General features: G+C 40.6%; 1 protein-coding gene across 1 annotated transcript in view; it reads left to right on the forward strand.

Annotated features, from left to right (window-relative positions):
* CORIN (corin, serine peptidase) overlaps window positions 1-27,122 on the forward strand; it is a 168,674-nt gene that overhangs the window by 60,160 nt on the left and 81,392 nt on the right. Inside the window, exon 5 of the mRNA XM_049793730.1 lies at window positions 23,716-23,897. Coding sequence (XP_049649687.1) covers window positions 23,716-23,897 — 182 coding nt within the window. The remainder of the gene's footprint in view (window positions 1-23,715; window positions 23,898-27,122) is intronic.

The raw sequence follows: 27,122 nt of genomic DNA on the forward strand, positions 1-27,122 counted from the left end.
CTTGAGTACTTCCACTAATCCTCTGTGTAGAAGTGTATTCCAGAAAGCTGAGGAAATGCCTTCCATTGATAGATCCGCAGAGTCTCAAATCTTTGGAGGTCAAACTTAATTTAAGCTCTGCCTGGAAAATAGTATTAGGGGAATGAAAATTAAAAAGTCTAATGTGCTCTAGAGGTAAAATTCTAATGCACTTTGCATTTCTGTATCTGTTTACCACAGTGTTTTTCATGTCAGACATCTTTGAAAATAAAGCTGTGAAGTGGTTTGTCTTCAGTTAGGGCTCAAAGAGTCTGAGATGATGGCTTTTTATGCTGGATGCTGTACAAACATGCGCTGAGGGGCAGCCTCCTGACTCTGAAAGTTTATAGCCCAGCTGAGCAAAACAAGTAAAGGATAGGAAGAGAAAGTAATACTGTCACATTAATACCTAGGGAAGCCAAGACTGAGCAAGAAATTTGTGGTAGAGCAGGCAACTGAACCTGTAACACTTACATCCTGTGTCTTTAGGTACAACATTATTTTTCCTTTTGATTAAAGTCTGCAAATTCATTTCACTCTATCATTTATTCACTTTAGTTGTGGTCTAATACCTACTGAATGTAAAAGGAAAAAACTCTGCATAATTTGACTTCTTGCTTTTTTGATTTTTTTAAATTTTTTTTTTTAAACTCAGATTCATTCTGAAGGAGAAAATAATATAATGAAGGGAAAATGCTTTCTTTGCTTTTCAGGCTCTTTCTTACAAAGCAGTTTGTCATATTAATGTCTATACATAACAAACAAATACTTTTGTTGTGCTGTAATATCTGTGCTACACACAACAGTAGTCAGGTAAAGACTTGTAGAGAGCCAAAGAGATCAGAAGAGGGCTACATGGTATGTTGGGAGCAGGGCATATTAACTAATGAAAGTCAGGTTAATAGGGAAAAGGTTCTAAGCAGCTGTGGATAGTTTGTATGTAGTCAAATATCCTTTGAAGAGCTGCTCTGTTACAAGTCGTCATGGCAGACTTGATTTTGTGGGTTTGTTTTTTTTCTTGTTCATTGTCTTCATCTATTTTCTGTAATTTATAAAAAGGAAGAAAATAAAATGTCTCATTTTCATTATGGACATAAACTAGGATGAAATATTAGGTCCAAAAAGCAAATCCAGAAATCTATGTGGTGTCTTTTATTATAAGCCGACAATAGTTTAAAACAAATTTGTGGTGAGATACAAGGAGAGGAGAGGAAGGAGAGGAAGAAAATTTCTTTCAAGTCCTTTTAGAATATGGAAAAGAATCAAACTTTCATAGAGTAAGGGATCTCTGTCTGTCATGTTTTGTATAACTCATGAATGACATCAATGATATGCCTATTTCCCTTTTCCTGCTTTTGTGAACGGCACTCTAAGCTTATCTGAGTTGTTTGTTTCTCCTGCTTGCACTGAAATTAATTTTTATTTGATTTTCTTTTATAATAGTGTACATTTAGACCTTTAAAAATAACAAGACATTATATAAAAACTATTTTTAGAGTTAATTGAGACCTTTGATGTGTTTGGGAGAAAAAGTTAACTGATTCACATAGATCTTGTTTACATAGCTAACGACAGTTTTTATTTTAAGACTTTGAACAGGAAGCTATCAGCATATATTTAAGTCAATATCTATTATGCAAAATCCATAATGGGTTTAATTGTGTATGAATGTTGTATGCATATGTATGAGTTTGGATAAGCAATCCTCCACTGGCATGTTTCAGTCTTGTTTTAATCTACCTAATTTTGGTAACAAAAGCAGGTAATTATGCCAAGATAAAATAGCACCTGCTAGGAACTCTGGGTAAGCAGTCTGATAGGTAGTCTGTGACATGGCTGCTATGCTATCTTTTTTATAATGCATGTGTGTGGACATGTCAAATTATAGTTGCACAGACAACTTTGCCATTCTGCAGCTGCTAAGAAATGTTTAAATATTACATACTCATGAAGTTACAGTTTCAGAGTAATTTTTGAAGTAACTGTGTTGAGAAACTCTCCTGGAAGGACATTTAGAATGCCCCATCGTAATCCTATCTGCGATGGTTTTATTAGAATTGGTGCTATCCAGTTTAAAAAAGTTAAGCTACCTCATTGGTGACAATCACTTACCAGTCGTCTGAGGAAGAAAGTGGGATGATTTTCTCCTACCCCCCCCCCCCCCCCCCCCGCCTTGTCTTTTTATGTTCTTCTCATGACTTCATCCAGTGTATTTCTTGTCATGACCCAAGCATATGGGGTGGAGGCTGCTTTCAGATGCTTATAAAGTGGCTACCAGTTGTTTCCTGAGTTTGCAGTCTGACTTTTCACACCCTCTGGGAGTTGCTTTGTCCTTTTAATATTCTTTCTTTTTGATGGTGCCTCTTTAGACCAAGCAAGTTAACCTGCCTCAAAGAGGCTATTCCAGCTGGAGTTTTGGCAATGGTTGTCTGTCAAGGAGATCCATCTATACTATTCACCAGTCTTGAAACAGAAGATTATAAACTTGAACTTTAATCATGAGTAAAGCAGAGGTGATGTTCAGTGGCTGAAGTGCTTTTGTATTGGCTTTGTGTGGCAAGCTTTTGGTAGCGGGGGGGAGTTACAGGGGTGGCTTCTGTAAGAAGCTGCTGGAAGCTTCCCCTGTGTTCAAGAGAGCCCATACCAGCCGGCTCTAAGATGGACCTGCCGCCGGCCAAGGCCGAGCCCATCAGCGATAGTGGTAATGCCTCTGTGATAACATTTTTAAGAAGGAAAAAAAGTTGGGACGTGGAGAAACAGCCGGCAGAGAGAGGAGTGAGAACATGTAAGAGAAACAACTCTGCAGACACCCAGGTCAGTGAAGCAGGAGAGGGGAGGAGATGCTCCAGGCACCGGAACAGAGATTCCCCTGCAGCCCGTGGGGAAGACCATGGTGAGGCAGGATGTCCCCCTGCAGCCCAGGGAGGTCCAGGGTGGAGCAGATATCCACCTGCAGCCCGTGGAGGACCCCACACCGGAGCAGGTGGGTGCCCAAAGGAGGCTGTGACCCCATGGGAACCCTGCGCTGGAGCAGGCTCCTGGCAGGACCTGAGGATCTGTGGAGAGAGGAGCCCACGGAGCAGGTTTTCTGGCAGGACTTGTGACCCCGTGGGGGACCCACGCTGGAGCAGTGTGCTCCTGAAGGACTGCAGCCTATAGAAAGGACCCATGTCGGAGCAGTTCATGAAGAACTGCAGCCCATGGGAATGGCCCACGTTGGAGAAGTTCATGGAGGACTGTCTCCTGTGGGTGGGACCCCATGCTGGAGCAGGGGAAGAGTGTGATGAGCCCTCGCCCAGAGGAGGTGAAGCGGCAGAAATAACGTGTGATGACTGTAAACCCCATCCCTGTCCCCCTGTGCCACTGGGGGGGCTTGGTGGAGAAATCTGGGAGTGAAGTTGTGCCCGGGAAGAAGGGAGGGGTGGAGGGAAGGTGTTCTGAGATTTTGTTTTATTTCTCATTACCTTGCTCTGGTTGATTTGTAATAAATTAGGTTAATTTTCCCAAAATGAGTCTGTTTTGCCCATGACAGTAATTAGTGAATGATCTCTCCTGTCCTTATCTCGACCCGCAAGCTTTTTTGTTACATTTTTCTCTCCCCTGTCCAGCTGAGGATGGGGGAGTGATAGAGCTGCTTTGGTGGGCACCTGGTGTTCAGCCAGGGTCAACCCATCACAGCTTTATATCTAGAATGCTTGAAATTGCATGTGTTTTGTTTTAAATGTTGCCATGTCTTGGCTTTGAGCCCTTGGGAATCCAACAGACTGATGATGTACACTTGCAAAATCTGTCTTTGAATACATAACTGAGTCATAATTCAGCCCTCAGTTTTTAAATCTGGTTGTGGTTCATGTAAGCACAATTGTGACTTGAACCATGGAACTTTGGAGATTCAGCTAATGAAAAACATGTATAGTCAAATCCTTTCAGAAGTGAACACAAAAACTTAGAGAAGAACAGAGTGTGATAAAGTTGTGAAGGCTTTCCCACACAAATAGTGTGCTCGGATCTGCTGCTGATAGTCATTTTTCTGTCTGCCACTCTTGATTTAAAGCATTCTACAAAGGAAATTGATATAATTGTTATTGTTTAGCAGAAAAAATGAGGAACACGCAGGATGTGTGTTACTTGAGAAAGCCCAGACCAGCAGAACAAATGAATACTTTTTTCTTTCATTGTGCCCTTTGTACCAGTCAATATGCCTTCCAATAGCTGTAATTTCACCAATAGCTACAATAATAGTAATTGTATGGTCTAATTCTTTCAGAAGTAAAACGTTGCTAATGGCAGATAGTCAACACACCATGAGAAACATTTAGTGAAGTGTTTCATGCACAATGTAAATACTCAGTTTCAGCTCCAGCCTACCCTCAAATTGATAATGCGCTAAATCAAGGTGAAATAGAACTGATTTACAGCAACAAAAAGTGAAATGGCTGGCAGGTGTAATACACAGGGTAGAGATTCAAAGTAGCAAAAATGTCAGCTTATGGTATCTGTAAAATAGCACTAAACAGTTCCTGTGTACTTTTGGAAATGTTTATGTACAATAAGAGATATCATATGCAAGGTCATGATTGAAACCATGTTGCAGTGAATGTGCTGAACATACCTGAATTCTTTTCCTAAATAAAAGGACAGCGAATGAAATCAGAAATAGTTCAAACAGAAAATGGAATAGGTAATAAATGGATACAAATGAACAAAGCAAATCTACAATATGCAGATCCAGAAAGTGATGGAGTATTTGCATGGAGAAAGGAGTTAGAAAACAAATCCTCAAACCCCAACTCCTGCTCTGAGGAAAGATAATTGTTCAAGAAACAAGATTTTATTTCTGCTGTCCTATGACTAGAACATGTTCTTCATGAGATATAAAAGAGACGTTAAGAAACAGCTGGTTTACATCTGACTTCAAAGCAAGGAATAGTTACATATTTCTGAAAGATTGGCATTGACTATCTTGCCAAGAAACAAATGAAGAAACTTGAAATGGATTTCAGGAAGAAGCATTTCTGAAGATATATCTTTGTTCTCAATACAGCCGGTCTTACTTAGGAATAATTTCATACTTCATGACTTATTTTATTAGTATGGTGTAAAAGTTACTTATAAGGCAGAAAAAAATGTGCTAATGAGAAGATTACACTTTTCATTGTCCCTCAGCTCAGACCTTGAAGTCAACATACACTTATCACTTCAGGAGCCTTTTCTGCTTGGTCCCAAGCTGAGACTGTGTAAAGGTGACAAACATAAAGTTTGTTTTTGCAAGAAGTGCTAGGGAAAGTATAGGTAATGATGTGGCATTGACCAAAATGCCTATATTTAATGCTGATTAACATGTTTTCTCAGAGGACCCTTTCTCCAAATGTGTTTAATTTTGGTGAGGGGAAAAAAAAAAAGCACCATTTAAATTTTTTTATGCCTAATATCTGTCATGGGCAAAAACAGAAAGAAAAAATGGGTTCCTTAAGAAAAAGCATTCCTGTAATCACTTGAGTGTTCCTAGTATCTCCAAGTATTTGGGCAATGGAACTTGGAATCTGGCAGGGAGGGTTGCTTTAATAAGTGGTAAGGTCTTTATCATGGCCGTTGGAAGCTAGGAAGGTAAGGAAAGTAGAAGAGAAAATGTGGTCACTTTAGGGGAACTTCTGTTTATAAAGTTTATGTATCTATGGATATACCTTACAGAAGTCAATCCCCAAATTTTGGCTTGCACGTCTCTGAAAAATCATAGAGTCTCTGAAAGCTTCTCTATCAATGTTATGGCTCAGCTAGCGAGGGTGGGCCTAAGAAAGAGTCTCCATGTCACTGACCCTAACAATAGCTAGGGGTGGCACTGGAGCTAGGTACAGGCCCTTACATAAAAGGGCCTGAAATTAAGTCTCTGATGACAAATTCTTTTACAGTAATGTTCCAGTAGATGGCAGATGCAGTGTAGGGGAAGGACAAACCAGGGACAAAATATAGGGAAAGCAGGACAGAGAAATTAGATGCTGGTGAGAATGTTTTTGCCCCATTCAGAGAACTATCCTTTCCCTGCCTACAAATAGAGACTGTTTACAATTACTGGTATGTATAATTTGTAAAGAAGTCAATGTACAGAAGGAAGGGATTGCTTAAGAAATTAATTAAAAAAATGAAAGCTAGAAAAGGAACATAGAGGTATAGGCAATGGCATCCTACATTGGACAGAATGTTATCTGTGGTCCAGTGGGTGTGAAGCCAGTGTTGGCCACAGCAGGCAGCATCAAACTTGCATGCTGTATTTCACCCTCTCCACTGATCTGATGTACTGACGACGAAAACTTTCCCAAAGCACAAAAGAATCTCTTTTCAAAAAAGTGTGCATGTTGGGGGGAATTATGGATAGACCAGAGTTAAAAGGTTATCAAGCAGAGAAACATTTTAGAGAACAATCAGGGCATGGGAATGTCCCTTTGAAAACATATTGCACAATGCTGCTCAGAGAAATTAAGAGAAGGGAAGGAGGCAGAAAAGAAAATCAGGAGGACTGGTTATTTTATGAATGCGTATTTTACTGTGATTGCCTCCAGCCCTGTTGTCGTAATGATTGGTTGTGTGTATTATCTATTGTAAGCTGTGGTTTCTGGTTTCTAAGTTGGTATGTTAACTAGGGATCGCAGGTCATTCTCCTACACATGCAATATATTATTACTTATAAATAAATACTGATCATTTTAAGTAGTTGAAATAATTGTTTACAACAAATCATAAAATGAACATGGCTTTTTGTTAATGTTTGTTCGGCAATTTAATATATCTGCTAGAAGAACTTACTTTGTTTTTACAAAATGAGATTTATTTCATTTAATAATTTGCAATAATTGTAGGACAGGATCTTTCAGTAAAACCTTGCATTTTCACAAACATTGCAGGAGTATTAACACTGGTAGTTTCCTATCAGACTTGTGCACCTGGCCTCAAAACCAGAAACATATAGATGAGAGAACATTTTGTCTTAACAGCAAAACTCCTCTAGTAGATATGACTACACCATCTTGTGTCTAAGTTAATAAACAAAAGGGGTTTGGATTGAACAGTAGTTAAAGGATCCTTCAAGAATTTGTATGCTTTTCAGCTCACGTTTAGCCTCTTTTAGTGCCCAGCTTATTAACAAATAACTTTTAAAACATCTGCAGTTAATGAGAGTTCAGTTAGTGAGGCATACTGACCTTTCATAAGTTTGTGTCTCCTGTGAGGAGTTATTGTCACCCTGCTGGAGACCGTAGTGGTTATCATCAGGGTTACGACTCACAGGCTGAGCAGGACAGGCAGATTAGAATCACAGGATCACGCAGGTGGGAAGGGACCTCTGGAGCTCTTCTAGTCCACCCCCTTGCTTAGTTCAGGGCCAAGTTTAAAGATGGATGAGATTGCTCAGGGCCATTTCCAATTGAGTTTTGAGTATCTGTAAGGATGGAGGTTCCACAACCCCTCTGGAAAACATGTTCCAAACCACTGTTTTAAGCTGATATAATTTGGTAGTGCTGCTGGAAGAATCACTCTTATCCTACTTCCCTGCTTGTTATTCCGCAGCTCGACAGTGCCCTTTCCATGTCCTGGCGGGAGTATTTGTTCAGCTCCATGACATAGTGGATCAGGAAACTGATCTGAATTAAATTGGGAGTGACTGATCTGGTTCATTGTGTAACATCATGAAGTGTCATGCTGGCACAAAGAGGGAAGGAAGAGAGGTGGGAGGAGATTCAGAAGCCAGGCTGAGGAGGGGTAGGACAGCTTCTTTCTTTTGATGACATCTGCTCCTGCCAGCTTGAAGTGTTTGTGAAACAACTTTAATGTGAGGAAGCAGCACGATAAGGGTTTACAATGAATTTCTACTCAACAGAAAAGTCTAGAGTGTAAATGACTGATAGGTGTGTCTGTGATTCTTTAGGATTCCTGACAAAATGCAGCTCAGAAAGTTTTAACTTAGGCCGATTCTTGAGGTCTTCTTTTCAACAGTGCTCTGAAGTGCACAGGGAAGCATGAGTTCTGGAAAACTATGTGAAATTAAGGGTACCTATCACAGTGATATTTGGAGATGGGAGGCTGTCCTTTAGGCACAATGTTGGTTTGGGTGCCTTATTATCCTGGTCATACAAATAGTTAGAGCAGCTGTGCAGTGTATGATTTACTCACTGTTATTCCAGAATTTCTGTAGCAATGCTGTGGTTGAAAGAGCATTGTGTGATTCAGAGGACTTCCATTTCACTGTGACAGCTTGTCTTTGCCAAGTCTGAATTTTGTTTGCCAACATCAAAAGATCTTGTAACCTGGATTCTCAGGCATAGTAGGAACTTTTTTTTTGCAAGAGACGTTTCTGTAGAGTAAACTAAATCAATAGTGTGTTCAGCATTTGCATGATAAATATCAGGTGAGAATTTTCAGAAATTTGACTTTGTTTAGGAGAAGTTTTGGCAGATGGTACAAGATTGTAAAAATAGCTCATAATTGTAGCAATATTCTTAATATTTATTTAACTGATTTCTGGCTGAACTGTAGCTCTAATAAATTAGTTTACTACATCTCTACCATTTTCACTGTCATGTTTGAATCAAGTGATGGGATCAGTAAGAGAAATCTGGAAGGGCTGGCTGCTTGAGTCAGGGCAGCTGACACATTAAATCATTTAACTAGCTTTTTTGTGGTAATAATTTCAATGCTATATGGCAAAATGTATGTAGCACTTTGCTAAGTGTGGTAGAACAGAGAAAGTGCTTCTGCTGTACAGAGTGTATGTTAGGTAGTTTTGATTGTTATGGTATTATGAGCTCAGCTTTCACATACGGTGTTGTCATATCCTGAAAGTGACTGAAGGGTCAGAGTGGATTTCTGAATTTCTGTTTGTTGCTGTTTCCAGATGAAATGACTCCTTATTTTGGTCAAAATAATTTATCTGGGTTTTGTCTACAAAATAAATGATTACACTGACTAAAAATTTTAACCTGCATTGTAGAGACTCTATGTGTCCATCCTTATGGGTATCAGCTGAGTTTGGCCACATTCTCCAAAGAGTGTTACTGCACCTGAAAGAGATGTTAAATTCAACAGCACCTGATGTAGAAGATGCGAAATTCAGCAGCATCTGCTGCCACCTCTATTCATTTCTGGATGGATAAGAGGAGTCTTTGTAATCTAATGGTATCTTTGGATTTGTTCCCAGTTCCACTTTCATTGGAATCAGGAATTTATATTTCCTTCCTCTGTCTGAACAACCTTCAGAGTTCTGTGTGAGCTTTTTGTTAATTATGGTACTCTTGGATATCGGTGATCTATTCTAAGACTTTTGCAAATGTAATTCTTTAGCTGTCTCTTTTCTGTTGCCACCAGATATGGCGACTATTAAGAAATAGTTAATTGGGCCTGTAATTATTAGAGGAAAAAATACAAGGCATCTGTATGGACCCACAGAACAGATTCCAGTCCCATTTGTTCATCTTATTTGGTTCTGAGACTTTCATGTTCTAGTAGCCTATAAACAGATTGCATACTCTTCCATGCTGCAGGCAATCCATTCAGTATATCTATCTTTTTCATTCTCATTGTATAAACCAGGATTTTTTCAATCTCTTGGAAAGGGCATTCCTCTTGTGGCTCATCTGTAATTGCCAACCTCATGACAGCAGATCAAATGTTCATGAGTGTATGAGCAAGAAATGGCTTTCTGCACTAGCTATAAATCCTTGTCATCAGTCCCTGCAGGGCAGATGAGTGGGCATCTACCAGCAGTTCAGACAATTAATAGTAGGCCTTAATCTTGTGTAAACAGCTGGAGCCATTCTTCAGTCTCCCACCTTGGGGGAACTGAGCTGCTTCTGCCTTTTGCCAGGATCACCTCTGAGGCCTTTTTTTCTCCTTTAAGATGTTAGGCGTTTCTGAAGTTGTGGGTCCTATGTAGTCCTTTTACAGGTTAATAATGCATCTCTGTACTTATACACAGGAACCTGCTTCAAGAAAACAGTACATGCATTTGAGCTAAAAACAAGGTGGGAAGTCAGAAACACACCTGCAGCTAGCTCTGCATTCAGTACTACAAAGCGTTGCATGGAGTTGAGACATCTTCCCTAAATGTTGCTATATGGATTCAGTGGAATTTTGTCAAGTGAAATAGCCACAAAAATCTAAAATAATCTTGCTTTCTTTACAGATTGTATTACCATGTAAAGAAGCAAATTTCAGATTTAAACCCATCTCTGGAGATAAAATAGAAAAGAAAATGCAATCTTTCCAAATAACTTGCAAGATAAAGATGAAAACTGAACAATGAAAGACAAAAATACATTGTTTTCTTGATTATGTGAAATTGAAGCCTTAAACAGCCCACTTACTTTCTGATTCGTGGATTTGTAAATAATACTGGGATTTTTATGAGCTTGCCTCGTATAGCTCTATTCAGTGACTCTGAATATGCTGCTCTGCGTGTTGGAGTCCTGCGAGAGGGTAAAGAAAGATTTCACAAGAACTATCACTGTAAAAACTGTAATGGTGTGTGTGGGTGTTTACCATAGAAACTTCCTTCTGTTACATTTATATTCTGTGGAAGTCTTTATTGTTAGAAAATCCTGAAAAGTATTAATGATGATTAGAACTGACAATGGCTGCTGTGTCAGGTTGTCACTTCAACTTGTTTGATTTCGGGACTGTAGAAAGACAAAGGATAATCTCAGTTTTCTTCTTTTGCATGTTTCCTGGGTTTTTCGGTTTGTCGCCACCCCGCCTCCTCCCGCCCCAGCAGTCTCTCACAATTGTATTACCAGTTCCTTTATTCTGCCTCAGACCTTAGATCTATCATCATTCTTAGCCTGTGTGCCTATGCATGATACAGCGGATTACCCCACAGTGCTCTATAGTAAGGCTGTAGTATGATTAATATTTCCTCTGGTAGTCATGCCAGTTTAAAATTTCCCTTAAACAGATTTGGCTGATAAAATAATCTAGGAAGATACCCTACAGTTGTTATTAACTCAGCTCAATACCTGAATACAGCTAGCTGTGTGGCCACAGAAAGTTATCCTGGAACAACTGAAAGGATGGAGTTGGGGAAGGAACAGTAATGAGAACCACCAGTAGCCAAAAATGTTCATCAGTCTGCCTTCAGTCAGGTTGTCTACTGAACCGCAAATGTGACCTTTAGTCAGAACAGGTGCAGTCAACAGTTGTGTGTTCTAAGAGTGATTGTGCTGTATTTTCAGCTCTGGCATACCAACTTCATTTATAACCTTTAGCAAGTCATTTACCCTGTGTTGTTTCAATCTGTAAAATTGCAGTAACGAATCATGGCTGTGGCAGTGCTTTCACTGGTGGAGATACTAATGTGAAGACACAAAGAAATGCCACAGAAAATAATGAGCACTAGCTATATTGTAGAATTTATCAGGTTGCATGGAGAGTCCCTGCAGGATGGTTAGTTGTATATTTCATTTAACGCTTTTGTCAGCTTTAGCAATTTCTACCTCTCTGTCTCCTGACAGCTTATTTTTGCTTTGCCTGTATCTCTTTGGAGGGGCCAATTCAGTTATCAGATGAGAAAAAAGAATACCTTTTTTTTTTTTTTTTTTTTTTTTGGTCACATTACTTTTCAGCTGAATCAGTTACTTGACCTGGTTTACTGTACGGCCTACAAACAGCTATTATTGCAAAACTGAAAGCAGCACAGAAACAGATATACACATTTGGGAACAAGAGCTGCATATGCTACTGCTGCTTCCAGAAAAGACATATCAAGAGCCATGCCCTCAGTGGCTGCTGAATTTGAGCCAGACCTTTGAGCTCCCTTGAACAATTGTTCGTTAGAAAATCTGTTCAATTCTGCAGCAAGAGGAAAATAGTTGCCTAAAGGATCTTCCCTCTCCTTACTGTTTCTTGTAGCATATTTCTTTGATAATTTCTAATACTCAGAGCAACCACTTAAGTGACTTACAGAGTCTAGTGATGAGCCCTGTGCATGGTAATGTGATTGCAAAGAAGAGAAGTCAGTATTACAGAAGGAGTAATTTCTGAAAAGAATTAGTCTAAAAATGTAAAATGTCTTTAAGTGAGTGATAAGGACTAGATCCGTGTAGGATTATTATCAGGCAATTTGAATTCCAATTTAAATGAACTGTAGGTGATTGGCATGAAGAAGAAGTCAGATCATCTGCTCTCAGGCAGTGTGTAGCCTCTTTGGAAACTTAAAATCAGTTAACATAACAGTTTTACAGCATATACTGTATTGTGTATATCTTCAATTAATATCTGGTATAAAACTCTTTTGATACATAGCTTCTCTGAAGATACCTTATGCAAATTGAAACCCCTTATTTATTATCTTTACCCTTAATATACTTTTTAATAAACTATAAAGAACATTTTCGTTTATTTTGGTGCTGTACAATTCTTAACGTTCATATTTCTATGCAGCTGAAATAACTAAGTATGAACTATTAAGTGTGGGGAAACCAACCACAGAATAAGAAATATGTCACATATCTATTCTTTCATCAAACTCCATCTTCAGCAAGAGTTTTTTCCATGAATATCCTGAAGAGCAGAATTGCACCCTAATATGTTATAACGTGCTTCTGGGCCTGCCACTGGCACCAAATAAATCATGGTAAGATTGTCATAGAACTGCCAGTTTATTTTTAACATGATTGGTCTCTAAGTAGCTGTAAATAAGACTAATCAAGATGGAGATTTTTAATCATCTTTTCATCCTTCAATACATTAAGTGATATGTCCATACTAAACTTGACCATTAGTCAGAAATATTTGATTTATGGAGCACACATGACTGAACATTGACACTGGGCCAAATATTGCAGTAATTGCTGGATAATCCTACGTTTTCTGGTTTGTCAGAGCTTCTCTAGAGACTGCAAATTCTGCTTAGCTTATTTAATCACTATGCAGTTGTCTTTTAGAAGCCTAGTAATTTCTAAATTATTGTTGTGCTGTGTATATATCTGTGGTGGGTTGATGCTGGCTGGACACCAGGTGCCCACCAAAGCTATTCTATCACTCCCCTTTTCAGCTGGACAGGGGAGAGAGAATATAATGGAAGGCTTGTGGGTCGAGATAAGGACAGGGAGAGATCATTCACCAGTTACAGTCGGGAAAAAACCAAACTTGACTCAGGGAAAATGAATTTATTACCAATCAAATCAGAGTAGGAAAATGAGAAAATAAAACCAAATCTTAAAACACCTTTCCCCACCCCTCCCTTCCTCCCAAAGACAGCTTCACTCCCAAATTTGCTCTACCTATCCCCCCCAGCAGCACAGGGGGACAGAGAATCAGGGTTGGGGTCAGTTCATCACATGTTGTCTCTGCCGCTCCTTCCTCCTCAGGGGGAGGAGTCCTCACACTCATCCCCTGCTCCAGCGTGGGTTCCCTCCCATGGGAGACAGTCCTCCATGAACTTCTCCAATGTGGGTCCTTCCCACAGGCTGCAGTTCTTCATGAACTGCTCCAGCGTGGGTCCCTTCCACAGGGTGCAGTCCTTCAGGCACAAACTGCTCCAGCGTGGATCCCCCATGGGGCCACAAGTCCTGCCAGCAAACCTGCTCCAGCATGGGCTCTTCTCTCCATGGGGCCACAGGTCCTGCCAGGAGCCTGCTCCAGCATGGGCTTCCCATGGGGTCACAGCCTCCTTCAGGCATCCACCTGCTCTGGCGTGGGGTCCTCCATGGGCTGCAGGTGGAGATCTGCTCCACCCTGGACCTCCCTGGGCTGCAGGGGGACAGCCTGCCTCACCATGGTCTTCCCCACGGGCTGCAGGGGAATCTCTGCTCCGGCGACTGGAGCACCTCCTCCTCTCCTTCTTCACTGACCTTGAGGTCTGCAGGGTTGTTTCACATATTTTCACTCCTCCCTCCAGCTGCAATTGCTGTTGAGCAGCTACTTTTTTCCCTTCTTAAATCTGTTATCCCAGAGGTGCTATCACCATCGCTGATGGGCTCAGCCTTGGCCAGCAGCAGGTCTGTCTTGGAGCCGGCTGGCATCGGCTCCATCGGACATAGGGGAAGCTTCTAGCAGCTTCTCACAGAAACCACCCCTGTAGCCCACCTGCTACTAAAACCTTGTCATGCAAACCCAATACACTTCCTTTGTGTCTGATGGAGCCAATGCCAGCTGGCTCTAAGATGGACCCGCCCCTGGCCGAGGTCGAGCCCATCAGCGATGGTGGTAGCACCTCTGGGATAACAGATTTAAGAAGGGAAAAAGTTGCTGCAGCACACAAACTGCAGCCAAAGAGACAAGTGAGAATATGTGAGAGAAACCACTCTGGAGACCCCAAGGTCAGTGAAGAAGAAGGAGAGGAGGTGCTCCAGGCGCTGGAGAAGAGATTCCCCTGCAGCCCGTGGGGAAGACCCTGGTGAGGCAGGCTGTCCCCCTGCAGCCCAGGGAGGTCCAGGGTGGAGCAGATCTCCACCTGCAGCCCAGAGAGGACCCCATGCTGGAGCAGGTGGATGCCTGAAGGAGGCTGTGACCCCATGGGAAGCCCATGCTGGAGCAGGCTCCTGGCAGGACCTGTGGCCCCATGGAGAGAAGAGCCCATGCTGGAGCAGGTTTGCTGGCAGGACTTGTGGCCCCATGGGGGATCCACGCTGGAGCAGTTTGTGCCTGAAGGACTGCACCCTGTGGAAGGGACCCACGCTGGAGCAGTTCATGAAGAACTGCAGCCTGTGGGAAGGACCCACATTGGAGAAGTTCATGGAGGACTGTCTCCCATGGGAGGGAACCCACGCTGGAGCAGGGGATGAGTGTGAGGACTCCTCCCCCTGAGGAGGAAGGAGCGGCAGAGACAACATGTGATGAACTGACCCCAACCCTGATTCTCTGTCCCCCTGTGCTGCTGGGGGGGATAGGTAGAGCAAATTTGGGAGTGAAGCTGTCTTTGGGAGGAAGGGAGGGGTGGGGAAAGGTGTTTTAAGATTTGGTTTTATTTTCTCATTTTCCTACTCTGGTTTGATTGGCAATAAATTAAGTTAATTTTCCCTAAGTCAAGTCTGTTTTGGCCATGACGGTAATTGGTAAGTGATCTCTTCCTGTACTTATCTCAACCCACAAGCCTTTCATTATATTTTCTCTCCCCTGTCCAGCTGAAGAGGGGAGTGATAGAGTGGCTTTGGTGGGCACCTGGCATCCAGCCAGGGTCAACCCACCACAGGAAGTTTCTAGCAGCTTCTCCCAGAAGCCACCACTGTAGCCCTCCTCTGCTACCAAAACCTTGCCACACAAACCCAATACAATATCCAAACATTTATACTGCACTGTAATATTCAAATGGTGGACTGCATAAGCTAAACAAATGAGGTAAACTTTTTATATTTGTGATTTTTTCATATAGATGTAAACAATTTAATACGCAGATGAATCTTCTGAAAAAAAAATTACTCATCTAACATTTTTAGAAAATTTTAACTTATGTTTAAATATAACCGCATTTTTTTTTTTACTATTATTTTTACTATTATTTGTAAAATTTCCATTGAAATGAATGATCAGTATGTTAAAAGACCTTTGGAAACAATGAACTATATATTTAACTTCATTGTAGTTACATTTGAAGAAATTAGTGTACTCATACTACTGTTACCTGATGGCTGTATGTCAGACTATAGCTGCATTGAAGGGCTTCAGTGAAGTGCTTTGGAAGTTACTGGTTTAGGTGTGGGTCAAGGAGAACAGAGATCATACTGAATACTTTACACTTGTGTAAAACTTCATCTGAGACTCCTGAAGAAATATTTGTGGTTTTTTTTTCCAAATAGCAGTCACATTTGTACAAAGTGTAAGAGCAGTATAAATTTGGTTAGCTGTGGTAAACTCAAGTTGATCTCAGTCACAGACTTGTTAAATTCAAGTAATGTCCCTGCTATCACTTTTTTGGAAAAAAACCTCAGCAGAATATACTGCCTTCAAATAACTATTTGTGATCATCAGGTATGCTCCATTGGACCAGTGGGAACCATTTACAATTAATGAGGTAGAATCACTGCTTACATATCACTGTAATGTAATTTTGTAGTGTTATCGTGTGTTTTCCTAAAAAGTAAACAAGAAGTTAACTCTAAGCATATCAGTCTGAATAAATTAAATGGCTAACATCCACAAATGGATCAAATCAATACTCCATTTTAGTTATGTGTCATATTATTTCTTACAGATATCTTGGAATCCAAGTGCCTTCCATAGTAAGTAGCAGCTTTTCTTTTAGCATTTTTTATATTAAGGAACCTATGTTAAACCAATGGGTCCGCTCATGTGGATACCTCTGCCCACATGCGATTCTGCTAATACAACTTTTTAGAAGTAGTAGGTTAGTTAAAAATAAAAAGCTAAAAAATGTCCAAAACCCTAAAAGAAAGTGTCTGGAGACAGTCACTTGCCTTGCCAAATCCCCTTTAAGGTGTTTCTCAGGCTCCAGTCAGGAGGCAGTGATGGCTACTGCAGAGCTCTTGCTGTGCCCTTGCTTTCTTTCCATATCAGATAGGTTCTGTAAAAAACAGAAGGGTGTTTTAGAACATCTTTATCTGAAGAGCCATTACAGGTCAGATAGATAGTAAACTTTTAATTTGCCAGTACAATGTGCAGAACTAGTAAGTGGCAGCTCTTCCTGTCATCAGGAGGGATCATTTGTTCTTGGTTTTGTACACAGTCTTTCTTGGTTTATGGCACTGAAATTTTCTGCCTTTCAACACATCGCAATCTGGTGGTGAAAAGTACTATTTTAGAGTATATCTGCTTCTTTCCAGGCAACAAGTAAGCTGCCAACTAGGAAGCTGCAAGGGGCAATTTTAGAGCTAAAGGTCCTTTGCTTATTTCTGAGGTAAGTTCAATATTGCTGCATGTAAAGTGCATTGTGTAAAAGTCCTTAGCATTACCTGGAGAATATATCTCTAAAGATACCTATTTTGAAACAGTGGTTCCAACTAGGGTATGTAATGAACTCGGTAGCAACACTGGCAGCACACTCCTCTTGTTAGATACTAAGCAGAGAAAGGTAACCATACTGACTTTAGAATACTTATGCAAGTCAATGCTTTGCTTTACACCGATTTCTTCATGTTACCACTAGTGGCTACTCTGGCAGCTCTGGCAGCTTTTTATTCCTTGCGTGCGGGGTTTACTGCTGTATCACACAGTCGCTAATAGCAGTACTGTGTTTTTCTCTGTTACTGTAAAATCAAACACTACGTAAGGGAACTGTTGGGTACCGTGGACTTTTTCAGTTCAGGCCACTGACTTGTGCCTGAACTTGGAGTTCTAGCCACATTTTTGGGGTCGGCAAGTACAACCAAGAGTCAGACACAAAAAGAAAGATGATACGACCTAAGTGGTGTACTAGGAAAAAGATCTTTTCTGTGACATTATGAGTGATTGTGAACAAAGCAAAATTGCATTTGCTAAAGCCCAAAAGGTTCTGCAGTAATTTATATATAAACTGCAAAAAGTTGTATTAAAAATTTAATCAGTGTAAGGGTACGGGATAAAACATGTCAGATGTGGTATGTGGGATCTAAATGTGGCCTCAGTGTGAAGACACAGAATGAAGTGCAGGTTGACAGTGCTTCCCAAGATGCAAACCTGAGTGACAGATTGACTTATTTCTTGAAATAGCCCTTTGTTTTGTCTCAAACACTAAGGAGGCTCTGTCTTCTTACAGTAAAGAATATGGTAAAGATTCAGAGCCATGCATTTATATTTTTGCAATAAATTAGCTATTTCAAATATGACAACTTTCATTAATGACTAGACTACTATAATCTACTTCAAGTAAAATGATATTTAGAAGTGTCTGTGTATGTGTGTGTATGTTTGTGTATTTATATGTATTTATTTCTGAAACTTCAAACAAAATATCGGAATACTGAATTGTTCTTGGTTAGGCAATTTATTTTCTTTTGGGTAACTACTTCTGTAATAGTTCTTCAAGTTGTTTCCAAATTCCAGTAACATCAAGAATATGCAGTTTGCCCAACATTATGAAACATTTAAGTATATTCAGTTCAACTTCCTTACGTTACTTTGTGATATTTCTTTCAGTTTTGTTCTCATTTGCTATGTGAATTTCCCTCAACAGACTAAATTTAAATAGCTCAAACAGTAAATAATTTTATTTTACTGAAATTGTTAATTGTTATAATGATATTCCTTGTCTCTTCAGTGGAGCAGAAGTACATTGATTATGTATTCAGGGCTTTATCTAGTTATTGTCTTGAAAACATGTGTCCTGGTTTCGGCTGGGATGGATAGAGTTAATTTTCTTCCTAGCAGCTGGTACAGTTGTTTGGATTTAGTGTGAGAATAACATTGATAACACACTATATTGGGTTTGTGTGGCGGGGTTTTGGTAGCAGGGGAGGGGGCTGCAGGGGTGGCTCCTGTGAGAAGCTGCCAGAAGCTTCCCCAGCTCCAAGTCGGACCCGCCTCTGGCCCAGGCCGAGCCCATCAGCGATGGTGGTAGTGCCTCTGGGAGAACAGATTTAAGAAGGGGAACCGGCAGTGAGTGGGGGGAGTGGGATGTGAGAGGAACCCCTCTGCAGACACCGAGGTCAGTGTGGAAGGAGGGGAGGAGGAGTGCCGGAGGAGGGGATGTCCCTGCAGCCCGTGGTGAGGCGGCAGGCTGTCCCCCACAGCCCGTGGAGGGGAGCAGGGGAGCAGATGCCCACCTGCAGCCGGGAGAGAGGAGCCCACGCCGGAGCAGGTGAATACCCCCCAAGATGGCCGTGACTCCATGGGAAAGCCCACGCTGGAGCAGGCTGTGACTGAAGGACTGCAGCCCGTGGGAAGGGACCCACGCTGGAGCAGGGGACGGGTGAGGAGTCCTCCCACAGAGGAGGAAGGAGCGGCAGAGACAACTTGTGATGAACTGACCCCAACCCCCATTCCCTGTTCCCCTGCGCTGCTTGGGGCGAGAAGGTAGAGAAAATGGGGAGTAAAGTTAAGCTTGGGATGAAGGGAGGGATGGTGGGAAGGTGTTTAAGATTTGGGTTTACTTCCCATTATCCTTGCTTTGATTTGATTTGTAGAAAATTAAATTGATTTTGTTTTTTCCTCAAGTTGAGCCTGTCTTTTGCCTGTGACTGTAATTGGTGAGTGATCCCTCCCTGTCCTTGTCTTGACCCATGAGCCTTTTTTTATATTTTTTCCTCTCCATCCCATTGGGTGGGGGAGTGAGCAAGCAGCTTCAAGGTGCTTTGTTCCCGACTGGGCTTAAACCACAACACACAGTGATGTTTTAGTTGTTGCTAAGTAGTCCTTATCCCAAGTTAAGTATTTTTCAATTTCCCATGCTCTGCCAGCAAGCAGGTGTACAAGAAACTGGGAGGGAGCATAGTCAGGACAGCTGACCTGAACTAGCCAAAGGGATATTCCATACCATAGAATATCATGCTCAGTATATAAACTGGGGGGAGTTGGCCGGGAGGGTCAGATAGCTGCTCAGGCATCGGTCAGTGGGTGATGTGCAATTGCATTGTGCATCACTTGTCTTTTCATGGGTTTTATTTCTCTCTTTTTTTGTTATATTCATTTTCATTACAATTATTATTATATTTTATTATTATTGTTATTACTATATTTTAGTTTAGGTTAGTTATTAAACCATTCTTGTCTCAACCCACAAGTTTTACTGTTTTTTTCCAATTCTCCTCACCATCCCACTGGGAGTGGGGAGGAGCAAGCAAGCAGCTGCATGTTACTTAGGTGCTGGCTGGGGTTAAACCACGACAATGTGCAAAGATGGAGACCACACAACCTCTCTGGATAACCTGTTTCACTCCCTGACTAATTTCATGCTGAAAAAGTTCTTTATATCCTGTCAGAACATCTCTTGTTTCAGCTTATGCCAGTTGTCTCTCATCCTCCCACCATACACCACTGTGAATAGCTAGACTCCATAACTTCCCCATGGGTCCTGAAGCATGTAGTGGTTGATGTTACTCCCAAACTGTCTCTTACTCCAGCTGAAGGAGCCCAGTTCCCTCAGCCTGTTCCGAAGGAGAGTTTTCCGGCCTTTGGCCAGCTTAGTGGCCCTCCCCTGGATTTACTGCTGTTTATCAGTGTCTTTTCTCTATTGGAGCAGCCAAAACTCGACACAATATTTACATGCAGTCTAGAAAGTGCTGAGCAGAGGGGAACAATCCTTTCCCATTATACACTGACTGTGTGCTCCTGTGATACAGGCCAGGATACTGTTGGCCTGCTTTGCTGCCAGGACACACTGCTGACTTATACCCAGCTTGCTGTCCAGCAAGACCCCCAGGTTGTTTTCAGCAGAGTTGCTCTGCAATCAGTCAGTATCTAGCCTGTATCACTACGGTGGGTTCTTTCTTCCAAAGTGCAGCACTAATCCTTATTAAATTTCATAAAATTCCTCTTGACCCATTCTTCCAGCCTGTCTAGGTCCCTCTGAATGGCAGCTCTACCATCAAGTACATTGATTGCGTCCCACAGTTTGGTGTCATCTGCAAACTTGGCAAGAGCACACTTGGTCACCTTTTCCACGTCCTTGATAAAGGTGTCAAACAGGACAGGTCCCAGTACTATGTATGTAGTTATTTTATTGTAACAGGCAAGCAGGCTGGTCAGCCATGATTTGCCCTTGATAAATCTGTGCTGACTGTTCCTGATCATTATCTTCCTGTGCCCAGAAATGTGTTCAAGGTGGACTTGCTCTGTGATTTTCCTTGGGACGAAATCAGGCTGACAAGCTTGAAGTTACCCATCTTGACCTTTTTTTGAAGATGGGTACAACATTTCCCTTTTTCTAATTGTGAGCAACCTCCCCTGATGTCCATGACCTTTCAGAGATGACGGAGATAGGCCTTGCAAGAGCACAGGACAGTTTGCTCAGCACCCTTAGATGCAGCCTCGTAGACTTGTATAGGTCCCATAGACTTGTATGGGTGAAGTTCTCTGAGGCATTTCTGAATGTGTTAGCTGTTTCTGTAAGAGAGCCATACTTAACAATTACGTGTATTTCTAGGTCTCTGTACTTGTTGTTCCTTCCATTGAGAGTTGGTTGACATTTTCCACTTTAAGCAGTTTTGGTTTTTTTCAAAATATTGTATTAAGTCACGTTCCAGGTCAGTGTAATGTTTGTTTAGCTGAAACTCACTTCAATTACGTCACTTCCTCTGTGGAATCTTTCTGGAACTTAATGGTCGTGATAAGAAAATCATGTATGGTAATGGTGGTGGCAGCTCACGATTATGATAAAGGATATAATTGTTTAGGTACAAGTAACTCTCTGATTATCTCTATTTACAGTGCTGTTGATAATCTCAGCAGATGACCCTGAAGTTACAGACAGTGATGACAGTGGACATTCAGAACTGTATTTCTAAATTAGATAAGAAAATGAATAAAAAACAAGGCATGGCTTCCCAATCCTGGTGTTCACTGTTTAAAATACATATATATATAGTGTAGAATAAAATATTATATTATAAAGTCAGAGGTATCATTAAGAATATAATAAATACACAGTAAATTAACATGCTAATCATATTTCAAGCATTGGATATTTTAGAAATTTGTCATTCTTTTTTCCTGAATGACAAAACATTGATTTCAAGCAAAGTAAAAAATTATTATTTATGTCATATTTTGTAATAAAGCAAAGCCAGCAATGCATAATAATGCTTTCAAAAAAAAGAACATTTTAATTGCAAGTCCAAGTCAGAGTTACATTTTTTCATTATATTCTTAGGAATAAGTGCCTTGATTTTAATTATGCCTGAGAAAACTTGAAGAGTTTTAAATGTGAGTGAGATCTTTCCTGCCTAGAACATGTATGCAAATTCTGCTTTTTGGTCATTGATTCATAAGTTATGAATGTACATGAGCTTCCCAGTCTGCTGCTGGTAAATTTTTATAGTATTTTAAGAAATGCTATAAGCACTACAGTAAATTTGAGGAAGGAATCCACACATTGAGAAAATGTAGCGATGGGGCATTAGACTTATATGAGGTATTTTTTGCTATTTATATGTCTTCTTTCTGTTACCTCATCCAGAAGACTTACATAGTCTTCTGGCAAAGACTACTCAGATGTCTTGTCTTTCCTACTGTATATCCAGGCCTCTCTTCCTAATTTTTGATGGTTACGACACATGCTCTAGCTCTAGAGGTTATGGAAGGCTATCATGCTGTCAGATTGGAGTTTTGATATTTATTCAGTGTGAACAGGTTGGTGTTAGCAGATGCCACCATCTAGCTGTGTTAGTGCTTCTGCTTTCCAGCAAGAAGAGCTGGGTCTTTTTGACTTAACAGTCATATGGATGAAAGAAGTATTTGTAAAGGCAGGCAGTGTGTCTCATTTGGGCTTTGTTACTTGTGTGTGTGTACTTTCAGATGCAATTGCACTTGCTTACTGAGAGGCTTTCCTCCATTGTGCTCCAACGATAGCTTATGTCAGTCTGTTTGACAGCTCTGTCAGGTAATGAAGTGCTCTCAGATCGTGCTGATCCTTGCTGCGAAAGGCATTGAGCAGTTCTTTATAGCTAAGACTAATGTTGACTGTGCTAGAGCTTTTCCTCTGCTCCACCAGAATGGTTTAGAGATAAAAGGTTAGTGGAAGCTGGAAGTAAGGCAGAGAACTGTATGTGTGGATGTTTAGTTATTCCTTCCTTGTGTGCATTACACTGCCTATCCTGAATTACAGCTGCCACATATCAACTAACTTGGCTGAGGCTTCTTTGAAATTTCTTGTCTTTTCAAATCTTGACTAACTTGGCTAGCATTGTGTTACCTGTAATCTTATAACTTTACTTTTTTTATCCTTTTCCAGATCTACAGTAAATATGTTAATAGATTTTCTAGATTTTTTTGCTTGACTTTGTTGACTCTAATTATGTAGACTGGAGACAGTTCATAGCTATCTATTTTAACTGGTTTTCCTATGTACATGTAAAAGAAGAATAAAGAAAAAATACATATGCAGGTATATATCTCAGAATAAGAAATGGACAAGTATGCTGCATCTGAACATGTTATACTTTTAAAATGGCTAATTTATAGTGCTTTTCTTAAACCAAATATAATTCAAGTCATGTTGGTATTTATTGCATTTGATCTGACACTCAGAATGTTTTGACTGCTCAGGGGAAATAGTGTAAGAGCTCACAAATGCTAAAAGGGGGTGATATAGTCCTCTCTGCTGTGGGTTCCTACAAGTTATGTCTGGGGGTTGTTGGTTTTCTCCATGAGCAGATTCAGCACACTTAAGTTGTCAGAAGACTTACCCAGTCAAAAACATGAAAACTTTTTTTTCAAAGTTAATGATTTTTTTATAAGTTCATGACAGTGTTTGCTAAAGTCTTAGAGGGGTAGGTCTGCACAATTGTGAGGAAGAAGGAGAGGATGAAGAAGCAATCTTTCTCCTGTGTGGTGTCACTACACCATTATATTGGTTCAACTGTTGATGAAATCTCAGCTTCATCTTGCACAGACTTGAACTTACAAACTGTTCTGAGCTTGATTTGGGCTTAAATTTAGCCCAAAAGCCAGAGCGGATGACACCTTCAATGAATAATGAAGATTTTGCACCTTTTTGGTTTAGCTCTGTAGAATGTAAAATTCTTCGAAAGTGTTCATTATTACTTTTTTCTCTTTTTAACATTTTTTCACAATCTACTAGACTAATAGTACTTTGTATTTTTGTTCTCTGTCTGTTTTCTCCAGTCGAGGCCTCTTGCCCTGCAGGACATTTTGTGAGGCAGCAAAAGAAGGCTGTGAACCAGTGCTGGGTATGGTAAATGCTTCTTGGCCAGAATTCCTGAAGTGCTCTCAATTCCAAAATGAAACTGAAAATGACACCACTACAAGGCTATGCTTCTCACCACACCAAGAAAAAGGAAAGCAGTGTATGTTTCCATTCTTAACTGTTACACTGTGTTTGTGAGTTCCCATTTAATAATGTATTTTTTATTGTGTAGGAAAAGCTCTTGGGTGAAATTATTATTTCTGTTTCTGTTATGTTCCTTCACATTACTGTGATAGTCTGGTTGTCAGTTGGTTATAGTTTTGCTGTGCTTTAATTGTTCAGACTGAATTTTTTTCAGACTTGGATTGATTTGAGGCTTTTTTGTTTTGCATCAAAAATTCTGAGCTGTTTCAAGGAAAGAAGGTAGGCGAAAAGTAATATGCCCTTTAAAACTGTTCTGCTGATTTTTTCTTTGCTAAGCTCTAGTAAATACAGTATTGTTACTTGGAGCAGGAACCTGATACACAGGCCAAATTTCAAGTGTATCTCCTTTTTCCTTGCTGTAAAAATGAGCCCAGAACTGATTGAGAGGTAAACTTTTCAAAAATTGTGGTTTGTTTACATCCACTCATAGGATCACAGAATCATTTAGGTTGGAAAAGATCCTTAAGATCATCTGCTCCAAGTGTTAACCTAACACTGCCAACTCGACCACTAAACCATGTCCCTAAGCACCACATCTACACATCTTTTAAATACATCCAGGGATGGTGACTCAATCACTTCCCTGGGCAGCCTGTTCCAATGCTTGACAGCCCTTTTGGTGAGGAAATTTTTCCCAATACCCAATCTAAACCGCCCCTGGTGCAACTTGAGGCCATTTCCTCTTGTACTATCACTAGTCACTTGATAGAAGAGACCAGCACCCACCTCACTACAACCTCCTTTCAGGTAATTGTAGAGATTGATAAGGTCTCCCCTCAGCCTCCTCTTCTCCAGCCTAACCAGCCCCAGCTCCCTCAGCTGCTCCTCATAAGACTTGTGCTCCAGGCCCCTCATCAACTTGGTTGCCCTTCTCTGGACACGCTCCAGCACCTCAATGTCTTTCCTGTGGTGAGGGGCCCAAAACTGAACACAGGACTTGAGGTGTGGCCTCACCAGTGCCCAGTACAGGGGAACAACCACCTCCCTGCTCCTGCTGGCCACGCTGTTTCTGATACAGGCCAGGAAGTCTTTGGCCTTCTTGGCCACCTGGGCACACTGAGCAGCAAGCCTGACTCTTTTTTCTTACTGACTCCATTGCTGGAGTTCTCTTGCTGCCATCTGAGGCTTTACTGTTGATAGGCATCATCCCATGAGCCTAAGTGACAGAGGCTCATATGGTCCATCTGTGCGTTCTAACTTTGTTAATGAGTTCTGGGTGACAATAAACAGGAAGTGATATGATGAAAATTTTTTTTCATTTCGTTTAAAATACCTAAGAAGTTACACACTCAAAACTACTTTAAAAGATGAGGAGATTGAACAGTATATCTTTGAATGTTAGTTAATGCTACAGTTAAGATTGTTTGTATATCCTGGGTTATCTCCTTGCACTTTCTGAATATGCATAATAATATAGCCTTAAATTACTGGGCCAAGTCTTTTTAGCAGTTGGATTCTCTCCATCTGTTAAGGCATGTTTTGAGGGGTCATGAAGTAAAGGAGGCTGTTGTCTATACCTACATTCACCTGTGGGAACATTTGTAATGGCTGAGGTGGGGAAATACACAAAGATGGATTGCGTCTTGTTGAAGGCAGTTGAATGCTGTCCAGGAAAACTGGATACTATCGATAAGTCTTTTGTAGGGTTTCTATGGGATTTTGGGCAAGTTGCTGTAGTGAAAGCCACTGGGAACTGTGTTTTAACCATATGATATAAATATATGCCAAATATACAGAAAAATTAGGTCTAATGGATCTCTCCAAATGGGAACCATAAGCAAGTAATTATAAAAATGCATATTTTTTTTCCATGCCTCACCTTCCCTTTGTAAAATGGGAATAAAACTGTGCATGGGGACATTGTAACCATATGTGTGTTGATGCATTTGGTATCATAGTGATGAACATCTTAGGAATTAGGAATACAATAATTTTATCTTCATGGCAAGTTCAAATAACAAGGTAAGAGGCTGTAGCATAAACATGTAAGTATGGTAAGGGGTTGTACATTGAACAATGAGAGTAACTAGCAATGAGCAGTGAGTCACTAGCATATTAATTGAGCATGCTCATACTGGGCACAGAATGAGGTATAATTCTGAAAAAGCAATAGGATGTTAGAGAACCAGGTTTCATGCGTGTGTGCTACACAGACTGAATACAAGGTACCATATAAATATGCTGATTAAATTTTGACAAATTATAGCTGGCTGTAGTGTTCAAAAGTCCCACCAAAGCTAGATAGCTAAACTTTTAATTTTTTTTTCTTTTTTTTTTTCTTCAAAAAATCTTTGAACCTCACATGCCTTTCCAAGCTCTGTTGGAGAATGTGTGCTTGACTTATCTTCTAGTTAGAATCTAGAGCATTTATCCTGGGGCAATTACCAGCTTTCCTGAAAAATGTTTATTAGTTAGAATTGGGATTATCTAGTGGACATATACGTGTTCATGTGTCACTGTGGATATTTGTCTCTTTGTCTAGTTTTTTCCTCCACGGGCTTTGCAAATTGAGCGCATGTTACCAATGTGGAGAAACTACTGTGACATACATTCCTGATGTGACCACAGATGTACTGAACATACTGGAAAATCTGAGCCACGTGCCATTATAGTAGAACCATCCAAGTGTACAAAATGAGTCACAAAGGTGCAGTTCTGTAGACAGGGCTGTATCAGTCAGGTTGATATCCTTTCACACAAGTGACAAGTGAATACCCAGTAGGTGAGAAAATCAGCTACTCTGAAAATAGTTTCAGGAATCCAGCTGTTGAGATTTAAGATAGATGGCTGAACTGGTTTCACAGTTCTAATGAGTTGTGAGTGTGTAAGGGAGTGAGGGGGAAGCATCATCAGTCATTCATTCACATGAATCCAGTAATGCATGCAAGGTGGGGAGAAATCTCAGAAACCTTCCTAGGGGCTGTTCTACCTATCCTTACTCACAGAAATATTCCAGCTCTGTTTTACTTTCTTTCAGCTGTCACTGTGTTTTTCTGTTATTTTATTTGCTTTGACCAGCCAACATAGCTGATACTGTTAAAACTGGAAAAAAACCCCACAGTAGCTTGAATGAGAAGTAAAGCAACATAATGAGCTGGCTTACATTAACGTGAAGCTCTCACAAGAGCCCTGAAATTATTTTTCAGTTAATTTGAATGGTAAAATGCTTTCAAAAGCAGCA

The sequence above is a fragment of the Accipiter gentilis genome, chromosome 3 (assembly GCF_929443795.1).
Source record: "Accipiter gentilis chromosome 3, bAccGen1.1, whole genome shotgun sequence".
NCBI lineage: Eukaryota > Metazoa > Chordata > Aves > Accipitriformes > Accipitridae > Astur > Astur gentilis.